The sequence below is a fragment of the Meles meles genome, chromosome 10 (genome assembly GCF_922984935.1).
Source record: "Meles meles chromosome 10, mMelMel3.1 paternal haplotype, whole genome shotgun sequence".
Classification (NCBI taxonomy): domain Eukaryota; kingdom Metazoa; phylum Chordata; class Mammalia; order Carnivora; family Mustelidae; genus Meles; species Meles meles.
Genome location: NC_060075.1, coordinates 47381427 through 47408944, shown reverse-complemented (window position 1 = coordinate 47408944; position 27518 = coordinate 47381427). Strand labels below are relative to the sequence as shown.

Here is a 27518-nt window from a genome sequence, read left to right as displayed (position 1 = left end):
ATTATTGTTCTAGTATAAGCAGAAAGCAAATATGGACATACTTTTTGTTGTTGTTGTTTATCTGAAATTCACATTTAACTGGGCACCCTGTATTTTATCTGGCAACTGTGTCTTTGTGAATCTGTATCCTTTTCTGTGTTTCTCATATATACAGGCATGTATGTGCACAGAGGTTTAGCTAGAGATAACTCCCTCCCGGGCTTTCCTTATGTCTTTTCCCCCTGTAAACCCACCACACATACTCCCCACCTTCATTCATAGGTGCAGGAGCGCCTACACATATTTTCCTTTCCTCCTTTTTTCATTCCTTCACATCCTCTCCCCTGTTATATTATCTCCCTTATCTAGCCTTAAGAACTGTATAATTTCCCTAAGTGTTGGTCACACTTAATAACTTTTGTTTCCTTCTATGTTAACATTTGGAGAAGTATACTACTTCTAAAAACCAGTGAAATAGGGGTGCCTGGGTGGCTCAGTGGGTTAAGCTGCTGCCTTCGGCTCAGGTCATGATCTCGGAGTCCTGGGATCGAGTCCCACATCGGGCTCTCTGCTCAACAGGGAGCCTGCTTCCCTCTCTCTCTGCCTGCCTCTCTGTCTGCTTGTGATCTCTCTCTGTCAATTAAATAAATAAAAACTTCAAAAAAAATTAACTAATTAATTAATTAAATAAAAACCAGTGAAATAAGGTCATGATCAGCCTAGATATTCTGATTTGCTTATTCATGTTGATTTTGCCTTGCTGGATCACTGGCTCCTCATATAAAAATGGATCATACCCTTGTACAGAATGGTAGTGGCTCAGGATATAGGTCTGTAGGAACCTTGGGGTCAGCATAAGATTTGAGGAATTTTTTTTTTTAACTTCTGTTACATTTCATTAGTAAATCTTAAAACCTCCCAGTCAATAGGCATATTGACTCTAATGCCTGAGGGTTTTTTTGTTTTTGGGGTTTTTTTTTTTTCAAATCATTATGCTAGGCTGTGTGACTCCTAAATCAGTGAGGCCCATTGGTCTTTCCCCTTAGATAAGACACATGCAAAGGTAAGAATACGAAGGACTATGTATTCATTGCAGCAAAGGAGTGTAGGTTGAGCCAGAACTGAGTGATGACCGACCTTCTTCATTAAGGGTTTGGGCTAACATGGCTGCCTTGCTCACCAAGTAGAAGACAGAGCGGGAGCGCCCAGGGCACTCACTCCAGGAACTTCTGCTGCTTCTCATTTTGCACCCTAGGCACCTCCCTCCCTTCCCTTTTGTCCTGGCTCTGTAACATAGTACAATTTAACTTTGCTCCCTCATAATCCAGCACTTCAGAAGCTCAACCAAGGTGTTGCTCTTTCAAAAAGGATTATGGCACCGATTTTTTCCAATTTGAGAAAAATAGAAGTAAATGAGTTTATTTTTCTTGATTTTTATTTCATTGTGTTCCCCCTCATTCCACAAAAAAGTTGATACCACCATTGTTTAAAATTCTGCCTCCACGAACTTTTCCTAAACCCTTGTCATAGTGGTTGGCATCTATGGTTTGTTTGTTTTTCTTTTCCAGTTGAACAGTTGTCTAATTCACTTGTTAATAAAAAAATTCAAGAGCTCTGTGCAGGCATCCACCAAGGCACTCCTAAAACATCCTTCCCAGACCTCCATCCTGGGGACCAGCTGTTGGCGTTGATGGTATTTGGGGCTTCACCACTCCTTGACCTCACCCCTTCCCCATGACCCTGATGCCTAGAGTCCTTTAATATTATGATTTTTCCTTAAAATCGTTCCATTTAAACATTGGTATCTGAAATGTATCTGTGTAGTATGTGGTTTATTTTAAACTGACTTTATTTTTTAAAGTAGTTTTAGGTTCAGAGTGAAACTGAGTGGAAAGTACAGAGAATTCCCTTATACTTCTTGCCCTTGCACTCGCACAGCCTCCCCGATGTCAACAGCAGATTTTTCATCAAGACTTGAATTCTGGGTTTTGTTAAAGATTCGTCATCTTTAAAACTATCTCTTAGAAGTCATGGCTACTTAAAATGAACAGAATAACCAAAGATTAGTAGCATTTTTTTAAATGTGATTTTTAAAAAATGTTCATGTATTAGTACTTTACAGGACCTTACGTATTTTCTGCCTGTATAAGAATTTTTGGTTGCTAAAATGGAATTAAATGTTCTAGAGATCAGAGTTGTAGCCGGCACATCAAAGGCATTTATTTGATGTTTGTTGACTGTATTGGTATGTTGTTCCTTAGTAGTCCTGTGACTTCCAGACACTTTGTCATCTGAACGGTCCTTGGCCTGGGAGCCAGTAGGTTGGATCCGTCAGTGCAAAGGAAAGACAGGGGTTGGAGATCTGGAGCAATTGCTGCCACAGCCTACACCGTTCTGATTACATATGGCCTCCATGAGGAGGCCTAATTTTAGGAGGTGTAAGACAAAAATACAGTTGAGAGAAGTGAACTAAAAATAGCCCTCCCCCTTTATTCCGTTACAATTCATTCCCTCAGATGCTAAGTCTGTTCAGTTGATGCAAAAGTCTTTCCCTGTCATAATTGCCATGAAGACTTTTGACAGTTATTAAGCAAAATGAAAGCCTACATCTCATTTCAATTCACTGCAGCTGTCATGAGCTGTGATTTATTTCTGCTGTCCTCTAGAATTCCTGGCGTTGTGTTAAACAGGTGCTACTGGATTTTTAAGGCAGGGTTTGAGGTGGCCCCATTTTATTAAAAATACACAAGGAGTGTCTCTAATAAGTGTCTCTAATAAGAATATGTTGTGTGAATCACATTTCATGTGCTCAAGTGGGGGCCTTCTGTGATTCTCATGAAAAAAAAATACTTCTGTAAAAAAAGAACTGATACCTAATTTTCACATTAAAGAACTAATTTTACTTTAGTGAATATTCGTGGTGTTTGTTATATAGAAGACCTTGTGCTGAGCACTAGAAGAGTTGACGGAGACATCATTTCTGCCTCATGGAACTTACTTGGGGAAGACAGATGTATGTCAAGACGTGAAACATAGAATCTCAGCAACGGGTGCCAGAATTCTTCCCGAGGCGAGACCTTTCTGGGGAACATATCCTGACAGGCTGTGGAGGGGTTGACAGGGAGAGTGGGACTTGAAAGCAGGAATGAGTCAAAAAATAAGAATGGCTACACTGCGCCATACAAAGCAAGGAGAAGGATTTGCTTCATGCCTAAGTAGCTGGGCACCAGGAAAAGAGAGTTCAGAAGGGAGATGGGGGAAGGGGCCAGAACACTGGTTTGAGGAAGGTGACTAAGAGGATTCTGGGCCAGATGGAATCCTCCTGTGGTGTGACGAGCAAAGGCCATTCGAGAGCCAGGGATGCCCCAGTGCTCAGCGTGGAGGTGTTGTTGGCTCTTGGAATGGAAAGCCCTCCTGTTCTCCACCCACATTTCAATAAAGTCTCCTGCGCTCATGAATGGTTTGTGTAGGTGTTTAGGGGTTTCCCTGAGGGGCGTGGAGGAAGAAGGGAAAGGCTCCCAGAAGGCTGCGGCTCGTGTTTCTGAGACCATAAGGAGGAGAGCAGAACAGGATGTGTGAAAGAAGGAACATGGAAGCATATGTCCCATGAGATATAACTTCCCCTGAGCTTGCAGAAAGCTTTGGGAGGCATTGGGCATCAAGAAAGACTCTGAGCCAGTCTCCTCTCAGTCTCCAGGGCTTAGGAACCCCCAGATGATATCTGCTTATCTAGGTTAAACTTCCAAAATGTGTGGCTATTGTACAATTAGTGGATAAGAGTTGAAATTCTGAGTTGAAATTCTCTGTGGGAGGCTTCATAGCTAGGCCTTGGAAGATGAAATGTGACTTTGGTTGGAAGACTTGGAGGAGAAGAGCAGATCCTGCGGAGAGAATGCATGGGTACTGACACTGAGATGCCAAGGGCATGACCAGTACAGGGAATGGGGGACCAGGCGGGTATAGATGGTATAGAAAACGTGTGGGATGGGAGGTGGAAACATGGAAGGTGGTCAGATTCTGGACAGCCTCGAACACCATGCCTAGTGAGTTTTGTCCAAATTCTGTGGTTGCCTCATCTGTATATAAAGAAAATTGGAGAAACCACATGAAAGTTTAACTAGGGAGTGGAGATTTCAGAAGCAAGAGGCCCATCAGGAGACCATTTAAATTTGTAGCTCTCAGACTCCCACCTCCACCTGCACACCTGAAGGTTGACCTCCTCATGTTGCTAAGAATGGAGCCGTGGTTTAAGTGGTGTGGGATGGGAAGCAAAGAAGGAGCACAAAATGTGGTGGTGGGCCCAGAAAGGGCAGCAGGAATTAGATGTATGTCCTGCAAATAAAGCTAATAATAGACGAATTTGACCCATGACAGAATATCAAGAGTGTAATATTGGGAGTTGGCGTTGAGCCTGCATGACTCAAAGGGTAGTGCTGAGATCCACATCACGAGATCCATATCACAGGAGTGCAGGTGTGAGCGTGTGTGTGAGCATGTGTGCATGCACGTACATGCTTGGGTAGAAAGTGCATGATATGGGGAAAGAATGAGTTTGTTTTGGAGATGTTGAGTTTAAGGTGCCAGTGGAACCCTTGCATGGAGATGTTCTGCAGCAGAAACATCTGCCTGGGACCACAAACTCAGCACGTTCTGAAGTTACCTATGTTGCAAAGTGCCAGCAAGCCCCAGAGGCGGGTTGGAGTAAATCCTGGGTGTTTCTGCTCTCCTGGCATGTTTCTTTTTTTTTTTTTTAATTTTTTATTTATTTCTTATTTTTTTATAAACATATAATGTATTTTTATCCCCAGGGGTACAGGTCTGTGAATCGCCAGGTTTACACACTTCACAGCACTCACCATAGCACATACCCTCCCCAGTGTCCATAAACCCCCTCCCCCTCTCCCAACCCCCCCTCCCCCCAGCAACCCTCAGTTTGTTTTGTGAGATTAAGAGTCACTTATGGTTTGTCTCCCTCCCAATCCCATCTTGTTTCATTTATTCTTCTCCTATTCCCCTAACCCCCCATGTTGCATCTCCACGTCCTCATATCAGGGAGATCATATGATAGTTGTCTTTCTCTGATTGACTTATTTCACTAAGCCTGATACCCTCTTGTTCCATCCACGTCATTGCAAATGGCAAGATTTCATTTCTTTTGATGGCTGCATAGTATTCCATGGTGTATATATACCACATCTTCTTTATCCATTCATCTGTTGATGGACATCTAGGTTCTTTTCATAGTTTGGCTATTGTAGACATTGCTGCTATAAACATTCGGGTGCACGTGCCCCTTCGGATCACTATGTTTGTATCTTTAGGGTAAATACCCAGTAGTGCAATTGCTGGGTCATAGGGTAGTTCTATTTTCAACCTTTTGAGGAACCTCCATGCTGTTTTCCAGAGTGGTTGCTCCAGCTTGCATTCCCACCAACAGCGTAGGAGGGTTCCCCTTTCTCTGCATCCTCTCCTGGCATGTTTCTGAGTCTTATCCAGCTAGTAATATATGGAAGTATCTGGCCTCCCCTTCACTCTGTTCCTGCCCAGAGGAGATGCTCCGTGATTTTTTTTTTTTTTTTGCTGTTGAATGAGTGAGAGCACTAAGCCTCCTTTTGACAAAGCTAGAAGAACAAGAAGGATGTATACTTTTCTTGCAGATTATGGCATGGCGATGATTTCCTATATTTACTTACATTTGGCTTTTCATCCATATACATATAAATGTAACAATTTTTTTTCTGAATCAAAGAAAAAGAACTTTACAAAAGAGGTTCAAAATATATATATATTTATATTTATAATATATTAATAATAATAAATATATATTTATATTATATTTATATATATATAATTATATATAAATATATATATATAAGAAAGAAGATAGGGAGTGAAGACCAGATAGTCTTAATTCTGCCTTCTTGACTAATTTCCTTTTTTTTCTTTTTCTTGACCTATTAGCGTCATATTTCTGCCATGTTCTGATTGTCATGTACTTATTTTAGATATTGTTTGTTTATTGTTTATTCATTTTAGATACCATTCACAAAAGAGCAGCAGCCTGAGGCTGTCTTTGTAGAAAGTCTTAGACCACAATGTTGTGCTTTAGAGTCAAGAAAGTCAAACAAATATAAATTGAATTCCTGGCATACAGCAGTCACTGAGTATAGGGTTTAAGTGGTGAAAAAGGAAGACATTCACACTTAGCCCTCAGGGTTGCTGGGAAGCACACATGTCATAAAAGAGAGAGCCTTGTAAGCTGTAGATGTGTCGAATTATAGGGCTGTTTTAGGCAAAGATTGGGCAGGTGAAAGAAAGACCCATGTGGGTTTTCAGAAAGTACGTGATGGAGAAGGTGTATTTAAGCCAGCAGAACCACTACATGTTCTTAACCAGAGGAGGGACTGATGAAAACGGTGTCTGGGGAAGGTTTTCTGATTGGTAGAGGAGGGGGTGATGGAATTGGAGAGAGAAAGCCTGGAGTGTTTTGCAGGGAATCAGCCATGCAGTACTGGGGCGAGCTCAGCGTGGTTGCTGAAATGAGAGGGGGATATTACTCGGGCACTCCATGGGAGTTGTAACTCGGAGTGGTTTCTTCTTCCCAGCTCATGTTCATGTTCGCGTCTTTGCCAGCAGTGCCTCCTGTCCCACTCACCTTACTCCATGAAGGCCTCGCATACATCCAAAGTAGACAGTTCACAGCTCAGCTGAGGCTGAGGGAAAGGTCAGCTTTCCTTCTTAGAAGAAATGTCAGACATGGTTGCTCCTGGGAATTCAAATTTACTCGTATTATAAAAGACTCACTCTACCGCCATAAAGTGATGAGGGGTCAGAGAGACCCTGGGGCAGTGGACAAGCATGGTCACTTGTTGCCCCCAGGTATGTTATCTCTGTTCTGCAAATGAATAGGAATCAACACTGGGTGAGCATCCCAGGCCCATCAAACTAATACACGCCCATGGTTAAAAAATGAGCTAGAACCGAAAGTTGATGCTCAGAGAAGAGCAGTGGCGTGAGTCCAAGTATAGTTTGAGCACTTTAGTGGTGTTCACTTTCTGGTCTTTTTGCAATGTGTTGAGTTTAAATTACGATCTCTAGTGGTTCATAGACTTCTAATTTCAATGAAGAACAGCATAATTACAGCTAATCTTACATGATGCTCTAAACAGATATTTACAGTTTACAGTGAGGGTGTCTTTGTCCTATTTATGACCTGTAACATGGCTTAGAGATTATAGCTTAACTGGTTCCTTTGATATAATTAAATATATATATTTAGCTTGGCTACCTAAGATTTGCATGACAAAAATAAAATTGCAAGCCAGTGGGCCTGGGCTGAAAAAAAAAAAAAAAATCTCTAAATAATATACCAACACGCTCATTTATTTGTTACATTGAGAAATCATCTATTGACTTAACTGCTATGAGACATGAGAATTTAACTCCTTTCTATTACCCACTTCCCCTTCCCCACCCTCCTCTTTATTTTTTATATTAGTGGCATTATTTGTACTTCCTTTGGTCATCACCTTGTGTATTTGTCAGGGTTTTCTAGAGAAACAGAACCAATAGGAGAAATGTATTTTTTTAATCAATAAGATATATTTTTGAGGAGATTTATCATAGAGATTGGCTTATATGATGATGGAGGCTGAGAGTTACAATGTCCCATCTGCAGGCTGGAGAACCAGTGAAGCTGGTGGTCTAATTCATTCTGAATTCGAAGGCCTGAGAACCAGGAGTGCCAGTGTCCAAGGACAGGAGAAGATGGATGTCTCAGCTCAAGCACAGGGCAGGCCCTCCTCTGCCTGTTTGTTCTACTCCAGCCCTCAGCTGGTTGGATCATACCCATCTGCATCATCCAATTGCCAGATAGGGCTTTTCACTTTTCATCAACAGGGCCCAGAACTCAAGTGAGGTCCCGGGGCGATGACAGAGATAAGAGCACATACACGGAACACCCAGGTCTGGCATCCGAGGGGCCAACCAGAGAGGTGGGGAAGCAGGTTCTGAAATGATGAAAATATCACCAGATCCACATGTAAGATTCTTTTGGTAGACTTAGTAGGATCCAATCCACACTCAGATCCAGAGGTTTCCACTGGCCTCTCCATGCAAGGGACCTAGAAAAGTGACCACAAGAAAAGAAAGTCTAGATCCATTTACATTATCATCCATAATAGGTACAACACTTTGGGAACATCTTGAGCTTCCTAGAAATTTTGGAATTTCCCCCTCTTGGTTATTTTTGTTACTTTTGGGTCCTTTCCTGTTTGAGCAATGTTCAAAAATCTTGATCTATTTCAGAGTCCACAAAGGGAGGCCATAGGCTGAAAACCCTGCCTTGTGCCCTGCAGCCAGCAGGGAGGTATAAAAGGAGAATAGGGGGCTGATCCCGTGGAAAGAAAGAGGTGGGCCGTCATGGTTGCCTCGTGGGAGGTTCCATGTCACCTGACGAGGGAGTTTCAGGTGCAAGCTGTTTACAGTTGAGGGTATCAGCCTCAGAGCTAGAGTTACTCTCTGCAGTTTCCATTTTAAGTGCTTTCAGTCGTCCTCTTGCCAAGGTGGCTGCTGGCTCACATTTGAGCCACAATCAGACTGGTCTCAGAGTCCATCATTCAGCTCTGGCTGTCCTTGCTGGCCCTGGCAAATGCCTAACTAGCACTTAGCTCCTCGGGCCCCAGCCTTCTCAGCACCAACACCCTCCCTTCCTTTTCCTTCTGAAACCCCTTCGCTGCCCCCTCCTTCGTGCTCTGGCTGTCATACTCTTTGTGAAGCAACACTTACCATGGTCCCAGGCCAGAGGATCATCGGACTGCTCTCCCACCCAGCTATGGGCTGGCTGTGTATTCCTAGGTTTTTGCCTGCACTGTTTTCCCGGGTGATGTCATTACCAAGAGGCTGCCCAGCACGGTGACAGAGGGACCCTGACTTGCCTGGCCTCTCCTTTCTGCTCTCCCCTCACTAGCAGTGAACAGCACATTTCCCCTCTGCAGCTCATCTGTAAAGCGGACATAGTACTCCTAACTAGTACCTCCATCACGGGGCTGGTTGTTCAGATGCCCTCTATATGAGCTAAGACACATCAAGAACTTGGAACAGTGCCTGACACACACGAATGCCTTCCCGTCTCTTTGTCTTATTGCTGTCGTCATCGCTGTCAGCCTTTGCGTGTTGCAGCCTCTGGACCTAGACTCCAGAATCACTTGTGTGCATTGTAGAGTAAAAAGAGGGAGCCAAGTCTCAGGAAAAGTTGGTCATTTCAGATGGAAAAGAGGAATGAATGCTAGGTGTGGGCTTTGGTAAGTGAGACAAAGCCTTTAACAAAAACAGTGGTGCTGCCGTTGATAGTAGCGTTATTTCATTAGTTTGCAGATTGATCTGGGGGTGGAGAGCACGATTCTTCTTGGTAGTATTTTTTGTCTAAAAAAAATGGCAAATATGAAACCTCAACCAGTTTTTGAGACACTGTTCAAACTATGTTTTATTTATTAACAGTTCCTAGTGCCATGTCCTTAACTCCCAATGCTGGTCTCTCTTTTTGTTTTGTTTGCTTGTTTGTTTGTTTTTTTGCTTACAAGGTTATCCTCTCCAGGTCGAGTATAGGTTTTAAAATCAAGTTTTCTCCTCATTTAAATTTTAGTCTTAAGAGCCTGGGAATACTGGCATCATTGAAAAGAGAAGGGTGCTGAATTGAACTCCCATCTCTAGGGACAGGGTGACGAGAGGTAAAAAAGTGTGAAGACAGCTTGAGGAGTCAGGGCTGTGGCATAACCTTGAAGGCAGCAGCTTCTCTTCCCACGCCTGCATGTTTTGTCGGAGCAGACAGATGTCAGCGATACAGGGGCTAGGGCTTACACGAGTTCATTTTAATAAAATACTGATAGATTGCTCTTACAGTTTTTTTTTTAAAGCTAGGTATATGGTTATTAAAAGCAGAATGGCTTAGTTTTTGCATGTTCAGAATTTCCACTCAAAATTAAGGGGAAGTGGCAGAGACAAATGTTCTCACTTTCCAGAGAAATGATGGTTGGTCTTTTAGCTCTTTTGTAATTAAATCTGGATATAGCTCAAAAGGCTCTTAAAAAAGTGTGGTGATAGGTTGCTTTCCTCAGGGTAGAGGAGGTGGGGGAAGCACCTGGAACTCAAGTCTTGAACTTCTGTGACCAAACATGAGGGGTCCAGGTGAGGAGGTTGAATGAGTTTTATGGCAGCGTTCTACAGGCGCAGGAACAGACATCTGTCAGTGTAGCCGCGACATGGACCCCAGATTTCTGGAGTTTCCAGAACTGTACCTGGGACCTGAAGAGCTTAGCAGGATGTGGCAGGAACTCTGGAGCTGGATGTTTTTATTTTTTATTTCCGGGATTGTTGACCTGGCTTGGAGGAAGGAGACAATCACCGGACGAGCACTCCCATCAGCACTATGACTGGGGATTCTGAGACTCGAGTTGTTACCAGACCCTCAGTGCAAACTCTGGCAACGCTCCATCCAGAGGGAACTAGGTCCTGTGCCTCCTGATGGCTGCATGTTCAGTCTGGACCTTTGGACTTTTTCTTCTCGCTTATCCTTAACCTCCTACTCCAACAATGAGATGCCTCGTAGCTCTCCTTTGTCCCTTTGTCACCTGTGAATTGCCCCATTCCAGGACAGCAGAATACCTGGAGAGCAGTTTCAGAATTGTTAGCCAGTACTTCTGTGGGAAATGACAGGATCATATAGAGTCCAGGATTTATATGCAGTTTCTTTGCCTTGATTCTTAAAGGTTTTGACTCATTTATATATAAATTTACGTGTATCCGTGTCTTTTTTTTGTCACATGGTGCAGTAAGATTTAATTCATTCATTTGTAACACAGGTTTGATAATACTGTCATGTTCTGCATTCTTCCCTGGGATCCAGCAACTTCCGAAATGATTTTTTTTATTCACATGCGTATGGTTTACTGTTTATGCTATAAAGTTTTATGGCTTTTGACAAATGCGTAATGGCCTTTGCCTGTCATCAAAGTATCCTGGAAAGTGTTTCACCGATTGAACCTCCCTGCTCCAAAGAATGCCTTATAGGTTTACCTTGTCTCTAGTTTTGCCTTTTCTAGAATGTCATATGACTGGAATCCCAGAGTCAAGATAAATAAAGAAAGAAATAAGGGGAGATAAAAGCCTATAAAAACTTGAATATTTGAAAGACCTGGACAGTGCTGTAGAGAATTACAGTGTGCTTTGGAGGAGATGTATGGCTCATATAAGGAAAAAATTAATTTGAAGAAGTTCAAAAGAAAAAAAGAGATTTCATAAAGTAAACTGTTTTTGATGTAGGGCTTAAAAGAGAAGTAAAAGTTTGAGCAGGTAGGCAGGGCTGGGGCCAGGGGAGCCTTCCCAGAAGAGGCAGAAGCATGAGCACAGGCGCGGAAGGAGAAAAGAAACACGGGAGGAATCCAAAGCGGTTTTAATTCATCAAGAAATACAAAATAAGGTTGAAAGCTTCCTTGGGAAAGTGTGGCTAGATTCCTTGATTTGGACCAGTATGGAGAGTCCCCAAAGCATTCTGAGGGGAGTCAGACAACGGGTGCCTTCAATACAGTTGTCTGAGGCAGACTTGAAGATAGATTGGGGTCCTAGTTGTGGAGACCAGTTCAGAGGCTCAGGTCCAGAAAGGAATGCGGGTTTACCCCGCTCTCTGGCGGTAGAGTTCCTGTGAAGCCTTTTGTAAGTTAAAACATACATTAAGGAAGCAGTTAGCATCAATGTATATAGAACCACTTTGGAGCATCCCCAAACCCAAACTATAACCCTCTCAGGCTCTTTTGGTACGTTAGGACACATCTTGCTAACAGGTGCACAGAATAAATCGGGATAAAGCCCAAGTGCCCACAGACACAGTTCTAAGCAAGCAGCTCAATGCTAAGATGCTGAGTATCCTTCTGGGCGAGGAGCTGGGCTCTCCTGGTCCTGGCTGCCTCCGTGAAGCTCACTGCCAAACAAACACTGAACACTATTTTCGCTTTTCTTCAAAAACCAAAAAGCCTTTTCTGGTTTCTTGTGTTTAGTAAAAATTGGCGCTCATGTAGGTATTTTGCAAAAGTGAAGTAACGTGAACTTTCAAACAGCAGAGGATCTCTGTGTGTGTATATGTACACATGTGCAAGACGTGTACACGCACGTGTATACCTATATACACATGCACACACATAAACACATGCACATAGATACGCTCCCTGAGAACAGGATCCTCACAGTCTTGCTCATACTGTATCCCCAGCTCCTAATCCAGTGGCGCAGAGTCAACACTCAGATCGTATATATGACTGAGACAGTACTAATAACCAGTCATTAAGATTGCTCTACAGATTTCTGTTTGCCTTCTTTTCAGGGTTCCTCTCTCCAGCAATTCCTGTGAAGTACTTACAAATTCATTTAGCTGTGATGCAGATAAAATAACTATTACATGAATTTAAAGACGTGTTTTTGTCCGGTATCCAATCCACAATCCATAAATTGACTGCCTTTTAAAATTCATGGTTCCGGTAGAGTTAAGTCTAATCCCTGCCTCTACTACCCACCCGTGGGCCCTGTTTGTACATCCTTCACTTCCCTTTTTCTCCGTATTTCTTTATTGCTGCTCTTTCCATTCCCAGCCTATATGCTTCCATTTCCATCTGATATTATTCCCTACTGAAGGGCCCTGGAGTTCATATTAAAATATTAAAATCAAAGTTCTCAGAATTGCTAAAAACAAGTACCACGAGCACAGCTTGCAGTTAGGGAGGGATTGCTAGACAGTGGAACTGCTTGAAAACACTGGTGTGGACAGAAAAATGCTGGCATTGGTAGGTAATGTCAGGATAGCATACAGAAGTGCAGTTAATCCCCGCAGACCATATGCATGAGGGCTTTGAATTTTGTATCCCAAGTGAGATGGAAAAACATTGCAAGTTTTGAGCCGAGTGACATGTCTGGGTGGCAGGTGCTCTGCTGAGGGCGAACATGTTGCTCGAGGAACAAAAAATCGCTCTTCACCTGGACATCCAGGATCGGAGGTCCCATCCGAGAGACAAGTGTAAAAGGACCGAAAGAGATTAGCTCCAGCTAAGGTCCAGAGGTGAGCTCGAGCATGGAGTGCCTGAGAAATGGAGGGCCTTGCACAATGTGAAGGGATTTGAACTTGCGTCTGAGGCAGTGGGAGCCAGCGGAAAGTTTTACGGTGGGGAGGGACATGACAAGTGACGTGGCCCTTATTCAGGTCATTCTGAGAGCCGAGTGGAGGAGAGCAGGAAGACAGGAGGCATGAAGGCCAGGTGATGGGACCCCAAAGTGATGCTGGCCGCTGAGGGGAGAGGAGGGTCATTTTCCCTTTTTCCCCATCTAGGTTCTTTGATAATTAAATTGACATAAGGCCGAGTAACAGGAGAAAAATGTATTTTGTATGTATAGGAGCTCATAGAAATAGGAGATTCAAAGAAGTGACCGAAGCAGGCAGCTTTTAGACCTTTTAGACAAAGAAACGGTATATTTGTAAAGAGTTGACAAGACATTGACGCCTGGGTGGCTCAGCTGGTTAAGTGGCTGGCACTTGATTTCAGCTCAGGTCATAATCTCAGGGTCGTGAGACCCTTAAAATTCTCTTCCTTCCTCTCCCTCTCCCCCCCTTGCCCCACCCCGTGCGCGCTCTCTCTCTCAAAAAAAAAAAAAAAATTAAAGTATTGAGAAGACAAAGAAGTTTGGACTTGGGGTAGTAAATTAGCAAAGAAGTAACAAGGTTTGTTTATACAACCCTCTTGGCCTTGGAATTCCTATCTCTGGAGCTAAGAATGGCTCCTTTCCTCCTGGTACAAGGGGGTTACTTTTCACATGGGAAACTTCTTTCCCACTAATGGGAACAAAGGATAGTGAGTGTCCTTGCATTGGCTGTTTCTTATGTAATTTTAATTCAAAATAATCAACATGCCAAAGTGGCATATTTGGAGGCAGCCTGCGTCGAACCCCACCACCTGCATTAAGTCAGCATTGCAGGGATGGAGAAGAGGAGCCAGATTCTGAAGAAATTGCTCAGGAAGAATCGATAGGAGTTTGTGATTGAGCAGCTCTAGGGAATGGGGAAGAGGGAGGGTCGGAGAAGGCCTGCCGGTCCCTGGGCTGCAGGCACCCAGTAGCCAGTCATTCCAGGGGAGTCATTTCTCTGAGGACGTAGAGAATGGGAGCAGACACACCTAGAGTTCCAACGGAAAGGCCCTGATGCTTCTTTGCCTTTTGTTAAAACACAAAATTCAGCTGGGTAAACTTAAAGATCTAATTGACTTTACTCAACAATTCAGGATTCAAAGAGCATCCCATCTAGCAAACAGAAGGGAGGTCTGAGGAGTTGTACCATATGGAAGGTGGTTTTTGTTTTCTTGTTTTTTTAAAGATTTTTATTTATTTACTTGACAGAGAGAGAGAGAAAGCAGTGGGGAGGGACTGAGGAAGAAGCAGGCTCCCTGCTGAGCATGGAGCCAGAAGACACAGACTCAATCCCAGGACCCTGAGATCATGACCTGAGCCAAAGGCAGACACTCAACTGACTGAGCCACCCAGACACCCCTGCCCCCATCCTGCCCTCAAGCCCTTACTGCCTTTAAAAACCTTCCATTTGGGACACCTGGCTGATTCTTTTGGGCACCTCTGCCCCCTCCTCCTGTTCGTGCTCTCTCTCAAATAGATAAATAAAATTGTAAAAAAATAAATAAATAAAGGGAGAAAGGGGGTGGGAGAGGGAAGTCATAAAAGAAAAGACTATTTTAGTCAAGGTGAAGGGCCGGGATCAGCCACACAACTGGGGTCAACCCAGATTGACTGGGTAAAGGTCACATTCCTGGGAGGGGAGGAAACTAAAATTAAGTCCTGGTTTGCTGTCTTGGAGGGTCAGGTGGCTCCGTTTTGGACCTGTCGTGCCATTTTCCCCTCCCGGAATGGGAAGTGGCACTGTGGGAGGAGGCTGGGACTTTCGGGAACGTCACCGTCTGCGTGCAGTTGTTCGGGAAACCAGGCTATAGAAAAGAAGGTTACAGGGTCCGCTCTTTTTGCTGTGGATTTTAATTGCGTATTTGGATTTCTAAAAATGAGACCTAACACTGTTAGTTCCCAGTACCCTTCATTCTGGAACAGCCTCCCTTCAGCAGCACATTTGGGGTGTAGGGAACACGGCGTCAGTTTTCTCTAGATATATTTCACGTCTGTCTTCCGGATCCCAGGCTCTCTGTGTTCTCCTCTGGCAAGATGGTAGTGGCAGAGGGAGGCAGTGCTAGTCAGGCTGGCCTGGGGGCTCAGGTTTGGTCCTGAAATCCAAGCACCCGGGCCGCTGAGAGCTGTCGGCTCCCAAGGGTGGAAGGCAGGAGTGGGCTGAGGGCCAAGGGAGTGAGCAGGCTGTGTGCCTGGAAACCTGTGAACTAAATTTAGGTTTAACAGCCGTAGTGGAGAATGTACCTTTCGGAAGCTGCAAAGCTGAAATTGTATGAAGATGATGGGGTTTAGATCATCCTTGAGACAAACAACCTGCTCGATTTGGATTAACCGGCTGGATTTTTTTATTAGTGTTTCTCACAGAAATCAGTATGAATCAAACAGGTGCAGGAATGGCCAGCATATGGTGACAGTGTGACAAACAGCAGGACACGCATTTTTCTGGGCTGGACTGCCTTTCCCTCCACCCCAACACACCCCAACCACACTGAAACCAGATCAGCTCATCTGCTGGGATGACGAAGGGACATGCAGAAGCGTTTCTGGTTTATCAAGATGGGAGAACAGACACTTCGCCACCCTTGGCTCGTTAGAACTGGCAGTTCTAACAGTTTCTGTCTTTACTGGTTCACTTCAGTTCTTCAGCCTTTGGACGGCTCAGGACGGGCTCATCTGCATCGTTATTCTGCTATTTCCATCTTTTCAGGATCCACACTATTCCATCTGGAGCTCACTATGGGGAAACTGAGTCCACAAAAGGTTTATGCGGAACCTAACAGATTGTCACACTCAGCAGCAATGTTGAGAAAGAACAGGAACAAACCTGAAGCAATGTTTCGGTTTCCTGAGTGTGGTGTGTTTGCACACGTGTGCGTGCATGTGCGGTGAGGGAGGCAAGTTTGGTGGATATATTATCACGGGAAAAGTGTCCAGGAGTGTCCTCTCTGTCAATTATACTTTCAGTGAAGTTGCTAGTAACCAGTATTTGCATAGAATAAAAGAACAAGTGAATATCTGGAAATCTTCTCTTTTCTGTTTCTGTATCCTGTAACCACAGTAACAAGACTTCTTGGGGTTTTTTAAGAAAGCAAATTTTGTGTGGATTGTTAAAAAAAAAATATTGCAGGTGGAGTAGAAATGACGCTCACTCTGTAATACAGTTTTCAGTGTACAAACGAATATGTCCTTAGATGTCCTTTTGCACAAAACCCGTTAAGCCTAAATCTCTAGGGTCACCCTAGCCCCGAGGTTCCTGGTTCTTGACCTCATAGGAAAGGCTTGACTGATACCATCTCAATATCAGGGGAGGGAGAGCCCTCTAGTGGAAAGTCATCAGGGCAGACAGTGCAGCAGGAAAGGACTCCCCCAAGAAGTCAGAGGAAGAATATTCAATTTAGTCCAGCCAACTGAACTCCATGTACACATGGTATGACTCGCCATATCTTCCTGCTGACTTGAAAGAGGCTTATCAACAAATCTGTGATGTAGAATCATCAAGAACCTATTGAGGACTGGGCTAAGTAGATACTCAAATTAGAATAATTATTCCGAGGACGTAGAGCCTTCTTCATAGCCCTCACCTGAAAAGCTTGGAATGGGCAAGGTTGGGGAGTAGGGGATACATTTGGGTAATAAAGAGTCAAGTTTAAATTAGATGGGATGACTCACTCCCCCGCCCCAGGATTATTAGCTATAAGGTTTGTTCATGGGTCCAGCTGCTTCTTTAAGCAGAAGGACACGCCATTCTAACCTTTGCCTTCCCCAAGTCTGTCACCTGAGTTGGGCCATGACCATCATCATAATTCAGTGGGTGATTTACCTTGTAACTAGGAAGAAAGAGACAAAGCACTCTGTCCCCCTAATCCCTGACCCTAACACATGTCTGAGATTGTAATGCTAGATTTTTGCAAAAATATTCATACCCTCTCGACTAGGGTCATGATATTTCTGGTGGCTCTTTATTCTCGTCATTAACTACTTAGAAATAAAATGAGAGACTTGCGGTTTAAAATGATTTCTTGATATTAATGGTTTCTATAGAGACTCTTTAAAAGCATGTTGCATGAGAAATTCCCTGTTGTACGTATGCATTAACAATGCATTCTAAAAAACGTGTATCCTTTGGATTGTGCCCCTTTGCTTATTGCTTTGTATGATCCATGAACCCCTCCCCTCGTGGGCTCAAAAAGCTTGTTTCCTGGCAACAAGAACCCAGCTTTGAAGCGTATGCCCTTCAAAGCTCCCGGAAGATGCCTCACCAGAACGGTAAAGTCAGTCTGAAAATGCTCACTCTGGACATTTGAGCTAAAACCGCAACTGCCCTTGCTTCTAGCCTGTGACCCTGCGGTCTTTGACTGTGTCGTTGACACAGCTGAATTGTCCTTTGCTGAACAGAAAATGGCTACAGCAAGGATTTGTAAAGCCTATCTGTACTTCGAGGACCATCTTAAAGCCTCGTATCTTCCTTGTGGCCTGACGGGTATGGCTGTTTCTGAAGTCTCGGTGGCCTTCCTCTCCGTAGGACTTAGGTCATGTGCTGCATTCTGTAGTGGCTCCATTCCATGCACGTGGGTCCCATCCTGGCACACACATGTGCCCCTGAAGGCAAGGCCAGCATATCTGTACATCCAGGGTCTGGTTCACTCACCCGTCCATTCGTCTGGCCGTCACTGCAGATATGCCTTATCCGCAGACAGATCCTGTTACTCTCTCTAGAAATGCCTTTGTGAACAAAACAAGATCTTTCTCCTGATACAGAGTCCTGGTTGGCGGTGGGGGGTGGGGCATGGCAAACCTTAAATTCATAACCGAGAATGGCCATTTTCCACAAGGAAAGATACATAGAAGTTTATACAAGGTGATAGAAATTGCAGAGGAAAAAAGAAGATGGTACCCTAAGAGAGAACACGGGGTGGTGGGGGGGAGCTTACTTAGACTGGAGGGTTAGAAAAAGCTTCTGAAGTCGTGGTATTTCAGCTGAAAGCCAAAGACACATGGTACCTCCCATACAGCAGGTGCTGAGAAGTATTTCTGGCTCCGAGAACTGTTTAACCAGGACTCTGTGCAGACCTTCTGTGTTTCCTCCAGGCTGTGTCTCCCAGTGCAGTCCTACCCCTACCCTTATTTGCCACCAACCTGCATCTTTTCTTTCTGGTGCTCCCTGTTTCCACGAGCCCATGGACACCCCTGCCATGTCAGCCCAAGCTACGGCAGAAGTGTTCAAAAACAATATTCGATGAGCAAATTTTAAAGATCTGATTTTATCCAATGATTCATGATATCAGCCAGCATCCCATCTAGCAGATAGAAAAGAGCCCCAAGGAGCTCTACACATTGAAAGACTTTTGTAGGGAGAAGGGAGTGCACATGAGGAAGTTGTACTAGCAAAAAGCAGATTATGGTATTATATGCGATTATAATCAAATCCCTCTTATTCCCTTACAGGTAGTTACAGACACTTCCAACTTGAGAAAGGCAGACCCCAAAGGTCGGAGTGCCCTGTTGGCTGATATCCAGCAAGGAACTCGCCTACGGAAAGTCACGCAGATCAATGACCGCAGTGCCCCACAGATTGAGAGTAAGTGAGCAGCTGGGCTGGGCCTGACGTGCGTCAAGAGCAGGCTACGTGGGCCTCAGCCAGGGACCTCTGGCTTGCTCACGCCAGGGGCCACACTTGCTACCCAGGACGCACTTTGGGCCATGGCAGACTTGCACAATGTACAGGCCACGTGGGTGAGAGTCAGAGCTCCCTTTCCAGGTCTGAAGATGGTTTAGAGCCTATCTTCTACCACTGTTCAGATGCTACACAAACAAGTAAAACCATGGTAGGATAACTGTTTCTTTTAATGGTGATAAAATACACATAATATGATGGGGTACCTGGGTGGCTCAGTGGGTTAAGCCTCTGCCTTTAGCTCAGGTCGTGATCTCGGGGTCCAGGGGTCAAGCCCCGCGTCGGGCTCTCTGCTTAGCGGGGAGCCTGCTTCTTTTTCTCTGCCTGCTTCTCTGCCTGCTTGTGATCTCTCTCTCTGTGTCAAACAAATAAAATCTTTTTTAAAAAATTTAATAGAATACACATAATATGAAATTCACCATCTTAGCCATTTTAAGTGTCCATTTCGGTGGCGTTTGTACATTCACAATGTGGTTGCAACCATCACCTCGGTCTGTTTTCAGACATTTTCATCACCACGAAAGGAGACCCCATGCCCATGACATGTCACTCACCATTCCCGCCAGTCCCCGGCAGCTGCTCAGTCTACTGTGTGTCTCTGTGGGTTTGTGTCTTTGGGATATTGATGTGAACAGAATCATACGACATGTGGCCTTTGGGGACTGGCTCCTTCACTTAGCATAATGTCTTCCAAGTTCATCCAAGCTGTAGCGTGCGCCTTCTTACTGTCGATGAATATTCCATCGTCAGGATATTCCAGTCTCTGTTCATCCATGGTGAAATACCCTCTGAAGATCACTGACCTTGCGCCCACCTAGTCCTCAAAGAGAGAAAAATTAAAGTCTCAACATTAAAGTGTGCCAAATCATGTTCGCAAGGAAAAAAGATGTCCCCAGACTGAGTCCTGAGACGGCTACCAGGTGTATCTGGGAATTTCTCTGAGATTCATTCCGCTCATCTACAAAATGCGGGAGGTAGTAATAATTGCCTTTCCTTTCTTTCTTTCTTTTTTTTTTTTTTTTTTTGGTCAAGATTGCTGAAGGTTGAAATAATTTATGCAGAATTATTTATCCATGTCATCTCTTGTTATGTCTTCATATAGTTTTCAATGATGCACATGATGGTAATTCTCAAAGATGGTCCTAAAAATGTAATTGTATCTAGTGTCTGTAATTATATATTTTCATATGCAAGGATAGATAAGTTACTTTAAGAAATATTTTCTTTTTTTTTTTTTAGAAATGTTTTCAACAATTGCAATAAAAATTAGTTTCCAGGAGACCCACTAATTGGTTAAGCCCAGTTACCAGATAAACCCATCTGATTGGAACACTCACTCCCTAATCATTCCAGTCGATAGGTAATATATATAAATACTCAGAATAATCTGAACACATTCATCTACCAGTGGGCACTGTGCCCTGATACCTCTGTGCTAGTTAGCCCCAGGCTGTGAACATTTCTTGCTAGGCACTCTTGTCTAAGCCGAATGCCTTCTCGTTGCATGGAGTTGGTCATCACACACATCTGGAAGGCTGGTATTACTGACACCTCTCCCCCAGGGTTTCACAAACTTTCACTTCTGTAGAAGAAAAGATGCAGGGAAGGGTGCAGGGCTCAGGGAGTAAGAGCTGGGGAGATCGAGAAGGAAAATGCCAAAGCATCAATCATTGCAGACCTTCCCTTCCTGCTGGTAGTCCTGGGCCAGACTCTGTGGACGAGAAGTTACAATTACTGACTGAACTAAATCCATGGGTTTTCTCTGTCTGGTCCTCCCACAACAGTCGAGTTGAAAATAGGGCTGGCGCTACACCTACAATGTTTGGGTGCTCGCATTTGGAAGGTGCTGCCAGTTCCCCCTCCAGCATCAGCGGAATGGCAGCATTTAGGTCCCTTCGTTTGGGTCACTTTCCAGGGCGCTTGGCTACCAATGGTCAGTTCCTGGGTAAATCCAGAGAGAGTAGCAGACAGGTGTGAGCACAGGAGTCTGTGGGGTAACCGGGCAGAGGGGTTTGGGAAAGATGCCCACTAGGAGGGAAGGGCTGGAGGTGGAAGGACGGGAAGGCTCCCCCAGGTGCTGTTGGATCACAGCCCGGACTGAGACCAGGCTGCTCCACTCTGCTCACAAGTCCTCATCTACTTGCCTCTTCTCTGCAAAGGCTCTAAAGGAACCAACAAAGAAGGAGGAGGGCCTGCAAACTCTCGAGGCGGAAGCACACCCCCGAGCCTGGGAGATCTGTTTGCTGGTGGCTTTCCTGTGCTGAGACCAGCCGGCCAGAGGGATGTGGCAGGTAAGGGAGAATTCAGACCGACTACCTGGTGATCTTTCTGTCCTTGACACGTAAAATCGGCAGTCCTCCTGAGCCATAAGGATTGTGGCATGTTTTTAGGAGAAAGTTACATAGCAGGAGATCATGGTTTGGGAGCATGACCTGGAATTACCCAAAGCATTGTTCTCAAGGGATCTTGTAAATCATCATCCTGTTTAAATCATCCCATTGTAATAATTGAAGAATGACTTACCACTGTGTGTAGTGCTTAGCAATGGTGTGATTGGGGCCCCCACTGCAAAGTATAAACCAAAGGTATAAAGTCCTTCAGAAAAATCTTAGTGATATCACCATAACGTATCAGGCATCGTTATCAGTTAGGTGTTGCTGTATAACCAAACAGCCTAAAACTTAGGGACCTTAAACAACCATGTATCTGGCTTATAGTTCTGTGGTTGGCAGTTTAGGATGGGCTCAGCTGGGCTCCCTCTGGTAAGTGGGTAAGGTGGCTTTTGCTAATCTTATATTTCTTACATCTTTCATGCCACAGCAGAGATGACTGGCCTGACATATCCATATGGTCTCTCAGTGTCTGGCAGAATATTTGGGATTATTTTTCCTGTTGGTGGTAGGGTATACAAAGGGTATACAAAGTCTCTTAAGGCTTAGTCTTGGAGTTGCCACAATATCGCTTCCTACAACACCCTCTAGTCCAAGCCCCAGGACCAGCCCAGAAACAAGGGTGGGGAAAGACACTTCACTTCTGGATGAAAGGTCTGCAAAATCACATTTCAAAGATCATAGAATCAGGAGTGAGTGGATAATCAAGGCCGTTTCCTCAGCCAGTCTACTGCAGTCGTTTGTGTGTTAGTGTGTATCATGTATTTTGAAAGCATTGCATTAAAATTGGGCAACTACTTATTAATTTTATGTGATAGAAGTGTTTTTCCTGTTATTGTTCTCTTTAACCAACAAGCAGAAATAAGCTCCGAAAATTGCATCAGGGAATATTCCAGCCCCAGACGTTGCTGGTATAGAATCTTCTGGCATGGGGTTTGCTAACCTTTTCAATGGGCTCTGTGACTGTTTGACATAATGGAGTACGTTTGCTTCTGGACTTCGCACAAAGTCCAGCAAAGATAAGGGCTGATCCAGTTTGAACCTTCTCAGAGGCCATTGCCTTTCCTCTTTTTTGCTAAAGGTTTAGCAAAGAGGGTTGGCATTTCCCAGTGTCTTCTTTTTCAAAATTCCTGAGTGGTATCAAATGAACATCATATAATATAATGTATTATATATTATTATATATTATAGTTATATATAATATATTATTTTATATAATTAATTTATATTAATAGATATATAATTCTATTATTATATATTATAATTATTGTATATTATATATTGTGTAATAATATATATGTTATAATTATTATATTATATATATAGTATTATCGTATATATTATATATATAAATTGTCCACTAGTTTCTCTTCATAGAAGTACACGTAGGAGAAATAGTCCCCAGTCAGTTTTAACAGAGACCAGCCAAAGAAGCCAGATCATCTCTATTCCTACCTGTCAACACTAGGACATAGGTGTCCGATGCTTGAGCCACTCTGTTAAACAAGGATTAATTTCTGTAGAGGAGATGGAAATCCATAATGCAGTGGCTGATGATGCCTGCTACAGGATGGTACCTCAAGGACAGAGCCAATAAATAGATGTATGGGCTGGGTGCCATGTCAGAGTAAGACAGACCCTGGCTGTCCTCTCTGAGAACCCTTCCATCAGCCCCCTGGTCATTCAAAGAAAAGGACTTTGACCTTTGCTACCTCTCTCACATTACTGTCTACCATTCTTGCTTGCACACACCCTCCCTTCCAGCTGCATGGCTCTCTCGCTGTTCTTGTACACACCAGGCATGTTGCTGCCACAGGGCCTTTGCACTGATTGCTCCCTTGATCGGGAACACTCTTCCTCAGGTGTCTTCATGACTCATGCTCTCCCTTCCTTCAGGTCTCTGCTCAAGTGGCACCTGATCAATCTATCAGTGAGGCTTTATTCATCAACCCACATAAAATACCAGACTCACCCCCTTACTCCATATACCCTCTACCTTTAATTTTCTTATATTACTAATCACCATCTGACATATATATATTTACTGGTTTATTTCTGTGTTCTCCCTCTAAAGGTAAGCTCTGTGAAGGCAGGAACTATGTTTTTTTCACTGCCTTAAAATGCCGGATGCATAGTAGATGCTCAGTAAACATTTGTTGAATGGAATGTGGGAGTGGGTAGCATGGTTGCTTAGGGCCATCAGGCCAAGAAAACAGAGTATGGTGCTCACAGTACTTTTGGCAGCCCATGAAAATGTTTGGATATCTTTTAAAATCAACCAAAACCCATGTTTTTTTAAAAAAAAACCAACCATGAACCTTTAGAGTCAAAGATTGTATTTGTCTTTATAGCAATGCACCTATAAAATGTCTTCAAAAGTCATAATGTGGTCCTGGCTTAGAGTTCTGAAGGAGTGATCATTAAAATAAGATGGGGGACACCTGGATGGTTCAGTTGATTAAGCATCTGACTTCAGCTCAGGTCATGATCCCAGGGTCCTGGGATCAGCCAGACATCAGGCTCCCTGCTCACAGGGGGTCTGTTTCTCCCTTTCCCTCCGCCTTTGCCCCTTCCCCAATTCATCTCTCTCTCTCAAATAAATAAATAAAATCTTTTTTAAAAAACTGAAAAGTAAAAAAATAAGATAGGATGAGGAACGGGGCTCTATGGAATGTGTAATGAGACTTCCATGCCATCTAAGGTCTTCTGGAAACATACCCAGATTAAAGGAACATACACATCCTTCATCTTTTGATGACCCCAGGCTCTTGATGCACTCAAGTTGGCCTTTCCCCACCCTCTCTGTGGTCTCCTTTTGTTTTCCAATTTGGATTTCTAGGGGTAGCATTTATGTGTTAAAGGAAAGCCTCCTCCCTCCTTCCTTTGGCTCTCCCCGCTGGCCCCGTGCTACCCGATTTCATTTGACGCTGTTAGTTCCTGTGTCTGTGGGTCTCACCTGCAGTGCGTGCTGCCCGCTCTCTGCTTCATCCTGGAGTGGGCCTGAGCAGGAGCCGAGTGAGGATGTGTGCCTACCTTGCCTCCGCTGTTCATGTCATGATAAAAATAAGTTTGCCCACTTCTCATTTGCTTGGCTGCTTAGTAAACAGAAGCTTCTGTATTTTTAACTGACTCGTTCTAAGACCTTTTGGATCTTGGGCACATAGTGTCCTCAGTCATTTCCAAAGCATGCATTGGTTACTCAGGGGCTGATTATGCTCCTCGAGCTTGTTAGCCCTTTTAAATTCATGGAGAGAGTAGGCATATAGGGAGGCCTCACCTTGTTAGGGACTGCCTTGGTCCTCCCTCTCCATCTCTGTGTGCTGTGGAAGGCTTGGAGGCAGGAATCTCTGAGCCTGACCCCTGCCCTAGACCTCCCATGAAATGTCTTACATTAGCGTTGTGGGTGGTAGATCTCGTCCTTGGCAAGGCCAGGTGGGAGCCTTCCCTCCTGATCATGGTCGGCCAGCTATTATGGCAGTGCCTGCCTTAGACCCCAAGGGGATCAGTGATGTCAGACAGGGTGGAGGCATCGGTATGGAGACGTTATCTCTTCTGGAATGGCCCCAAAGAAAACTCTCAACAGAGGAATGGGGACATCAGCACCCTGCCCCCAGAGCAGCCGTTTGGTATCGAGACCTGTAATGAGTAGTGCTGCCCAGGTAACTGTCCCCTCATCACCGGCGGGGGAGGGCATCCCTGTGGAAGGCCAGGTGCTGCCATTCGGCCCACTGAGTTTCAGCTCCAGCGTCCCCCCTGTCATACCTCACTTTAAATGCCTGGCTTTTGGCATCAAGCCCTTTGGGGTACGATCTAGCACCTGGTTGAGTAAACACAACTGGAGACTCATCAGCTGAAAAGCTCAGAACCGCCACCAGACGCTGGGGTTTCTAACCTGGTTTAAAATTTGTGGTTTTTATTCTGCAACACCCAGGAAGCTGTAGGTGGGAGAAGCAACCACCTTTTCACGTGTTCTGCACATGTTTTCATCAGGGTAATAAAATACAAGGGTACAAGGCTAAGAAAAGACGGATTCCCCAGAATTCCATCCGGGAGAGCAGTGTATCTGTTTGGAAGGAGTATTTTGGCGTGCCTCCTGAGCGGACGGTGATGCTCTAAAGATACAGTTAAGCAGTGATCGAAGACCTTCCGTGCTTTAGTAAACGGAGACGGGAACATTCTTCTCCACGGCGAGAGAGGGATGAGGGGGAAAGAGTGCAAGGGCTTTGTGCAAAGCGTGGTGAGGCCCTCCTAGGGAGCACCTCTGCCCAGCCTTCCCTGAAGCACTCCAAACACACATCGCTGTGAGGAGTGTGCCATTGTGAGTTCCCAAGAGCCCTATTTTTCAAGTTGGGGTTTGTGGATCTGTGGGTTGAGGAGACCCGGGAGACCAGGAGACAGAGATCCTGTTGCAAATGGGCATGTCGTTTGCAACTTCCAGAGGCCATGGAACTGGGAGGTTCAAGGTCATTGGACCTGGATCCCCAAGTCAGTTCCCACTGTCTTCTGAATGACCTTATACATTCAAGAAATGATTCATCTTCTGATCTTGCTGCAGAAAACAAATGCTCACACCATGCTGGAAGTGAGGAAAGCCTCCTTAGCAAGGAGCCTCTTGTTGGTACACCTGAATGTCCAAACTAGGATGTAAGGACTGGTCCCCAAATGCACTTGACCTAGTGGGTAATAGTGAATGAGTATGAGGGTGGTGTTGCAATGAGGAAGGCCGAAGGAGGCCAGAACAGTCCAGCACTCTGGGTTGGGAGACTCCTGGGCCCTTGGCAGGAGAGGGCAGAGGTGGGATGGAACAGGAAAGCTGGTCCTGCACCACAGCCTGGTGGCCTGAGCTGGGCTATGACAGGTGCCGCCCCTGAGGCTTCCGGTTGAACCTGCAGGATGACGGCGCCCACCACGCAGTTCACGAACATCATGCTGGATGGTGTCTGTCCCTGCTGCCTACAAACTTGGGTTTCTCCTTCCTCTGTCTCTGAGCTGACTCAAAACATGTTTTCCTTCCAGGCGGCAAGATAGGGCAGGCCCCTGGCTCCCGCGCACCTTCTCCCCGACTGCCCACGAAAGCTCTTGGTGGCCCACTTAACCCCCCTGCATCTCCCAGGCTAGGCAATGCCTCGGAGGCTCATGGCACCTCCAGGACAGTCCCTCCTCGCCCCAGCATGCCCGCCCCACCGCCTCCCATCCCACCCCCACCTCCTCCACCCCTACCCCCACCCCTGCCCCCTTCCTCCCCCACCAAAGCTCCGCAGGTGTCCCCACCTGGCCCGCCCACCCAAGGGAACACCCCAGGGGTTGCTCCCCCTCTCCCCTCCGCACCTCCCCCTCCTCCTCCGCCCCCACCCCCACCCCCCCTGGCCTCTGTTCTCAGTGACAAGGCCATGAAGCCTCAGCTAGCTCCCTTGCACCTGCCGCCCATCCCACCCCCACTCCCTCTCCTCCCCCCTTGTGGGTATCCGGGGCTCGGCGTGGATGTTGCCAGCCCCACCCAAGATGTTCGGGAGCCTCCCGCCCCACCGCCTCCGCCACCCCCCACCCCCTCTTTATGCCTCCTGTACCCCGAGGTCGTCTGTGCCTGCTCCTCCTTTGCCAGGAGCTAACAACAACAGGGAGGCTCCACTCCTCCCGCCCCCCAAGTCCCCCAGCTTCCAGGCCCAGCCACCCAAGTCCAGCGCGCAGGCCTTGCCGACACCACCCGCCCCTCCAGGATCGCAGCCGTTCCTGCAGAAGAAGAGGCCCGGCCGAGGCCCAGGTAAGCTCCGGTCTTCAGGTCCAGGGTGGCCGTAGCAGAAGACCACTCAGCCCTCCCCAGTGGTTAGGAAGGTGCTGGGGACACAGCCAGAGCCCTGCTCCTAAGGCAGACCCACTTGGGAACACCTTGAGATGTCTTAACTCTTGGAATTTGTTTTAGAACCGAGCTATCAGTGGCCCTCATGGAGCACAGTCAAACTTTTTGTATGGGACTTTATGTCGTATTCGTGTTAGGGACAGGAAACCAAGGAGGAGCGAGGCTGAAAGGCTTGTCCGGGATCACACAGACCCAGGCAGGGCATTCTGGCTTTGATCACCTTGCAGTTACTAGCTGTGTGACCCTGGGCAATCCCTTAGCCTCTCTGGGCTTCCTTCTCCTCATCTGTAAAATGGGGCCAGCGATAGTTCCCACCTCTTGTGATTGTTGGAGCAGGGCCAGGCAACACTGAGCTCTAGAGAAGCGTTTTTTCTTCTTACTCTTACTCTTCATAGACCCA

At 45.4% G+C, this 27518-nt stretch overlaps 1 protein-coding gene across 1 annotated transcript in view; it reads left to right on the top strand.

The window, feature by feature from the left end:
* WIPF3 (WAS/WASL interacting protein family member 3) overlaps positions 1-27518 on the top strand; it is an 81466-nt gene that overhangs the window by 36255 nt on the left and 17693 nt on the right. Inside the window, 4 exon segments of the mRNA XM_046020898.1 lie at positions 18643-18775; positions 21031-21162; positions 26278-26813; positions 26815-27022. Coding sequence (XP_045876854.1) covers positions 18643-18775; positions 21031-21162; positions 26278-26813; positions 26815-27022 — 1009 coding nt within the window.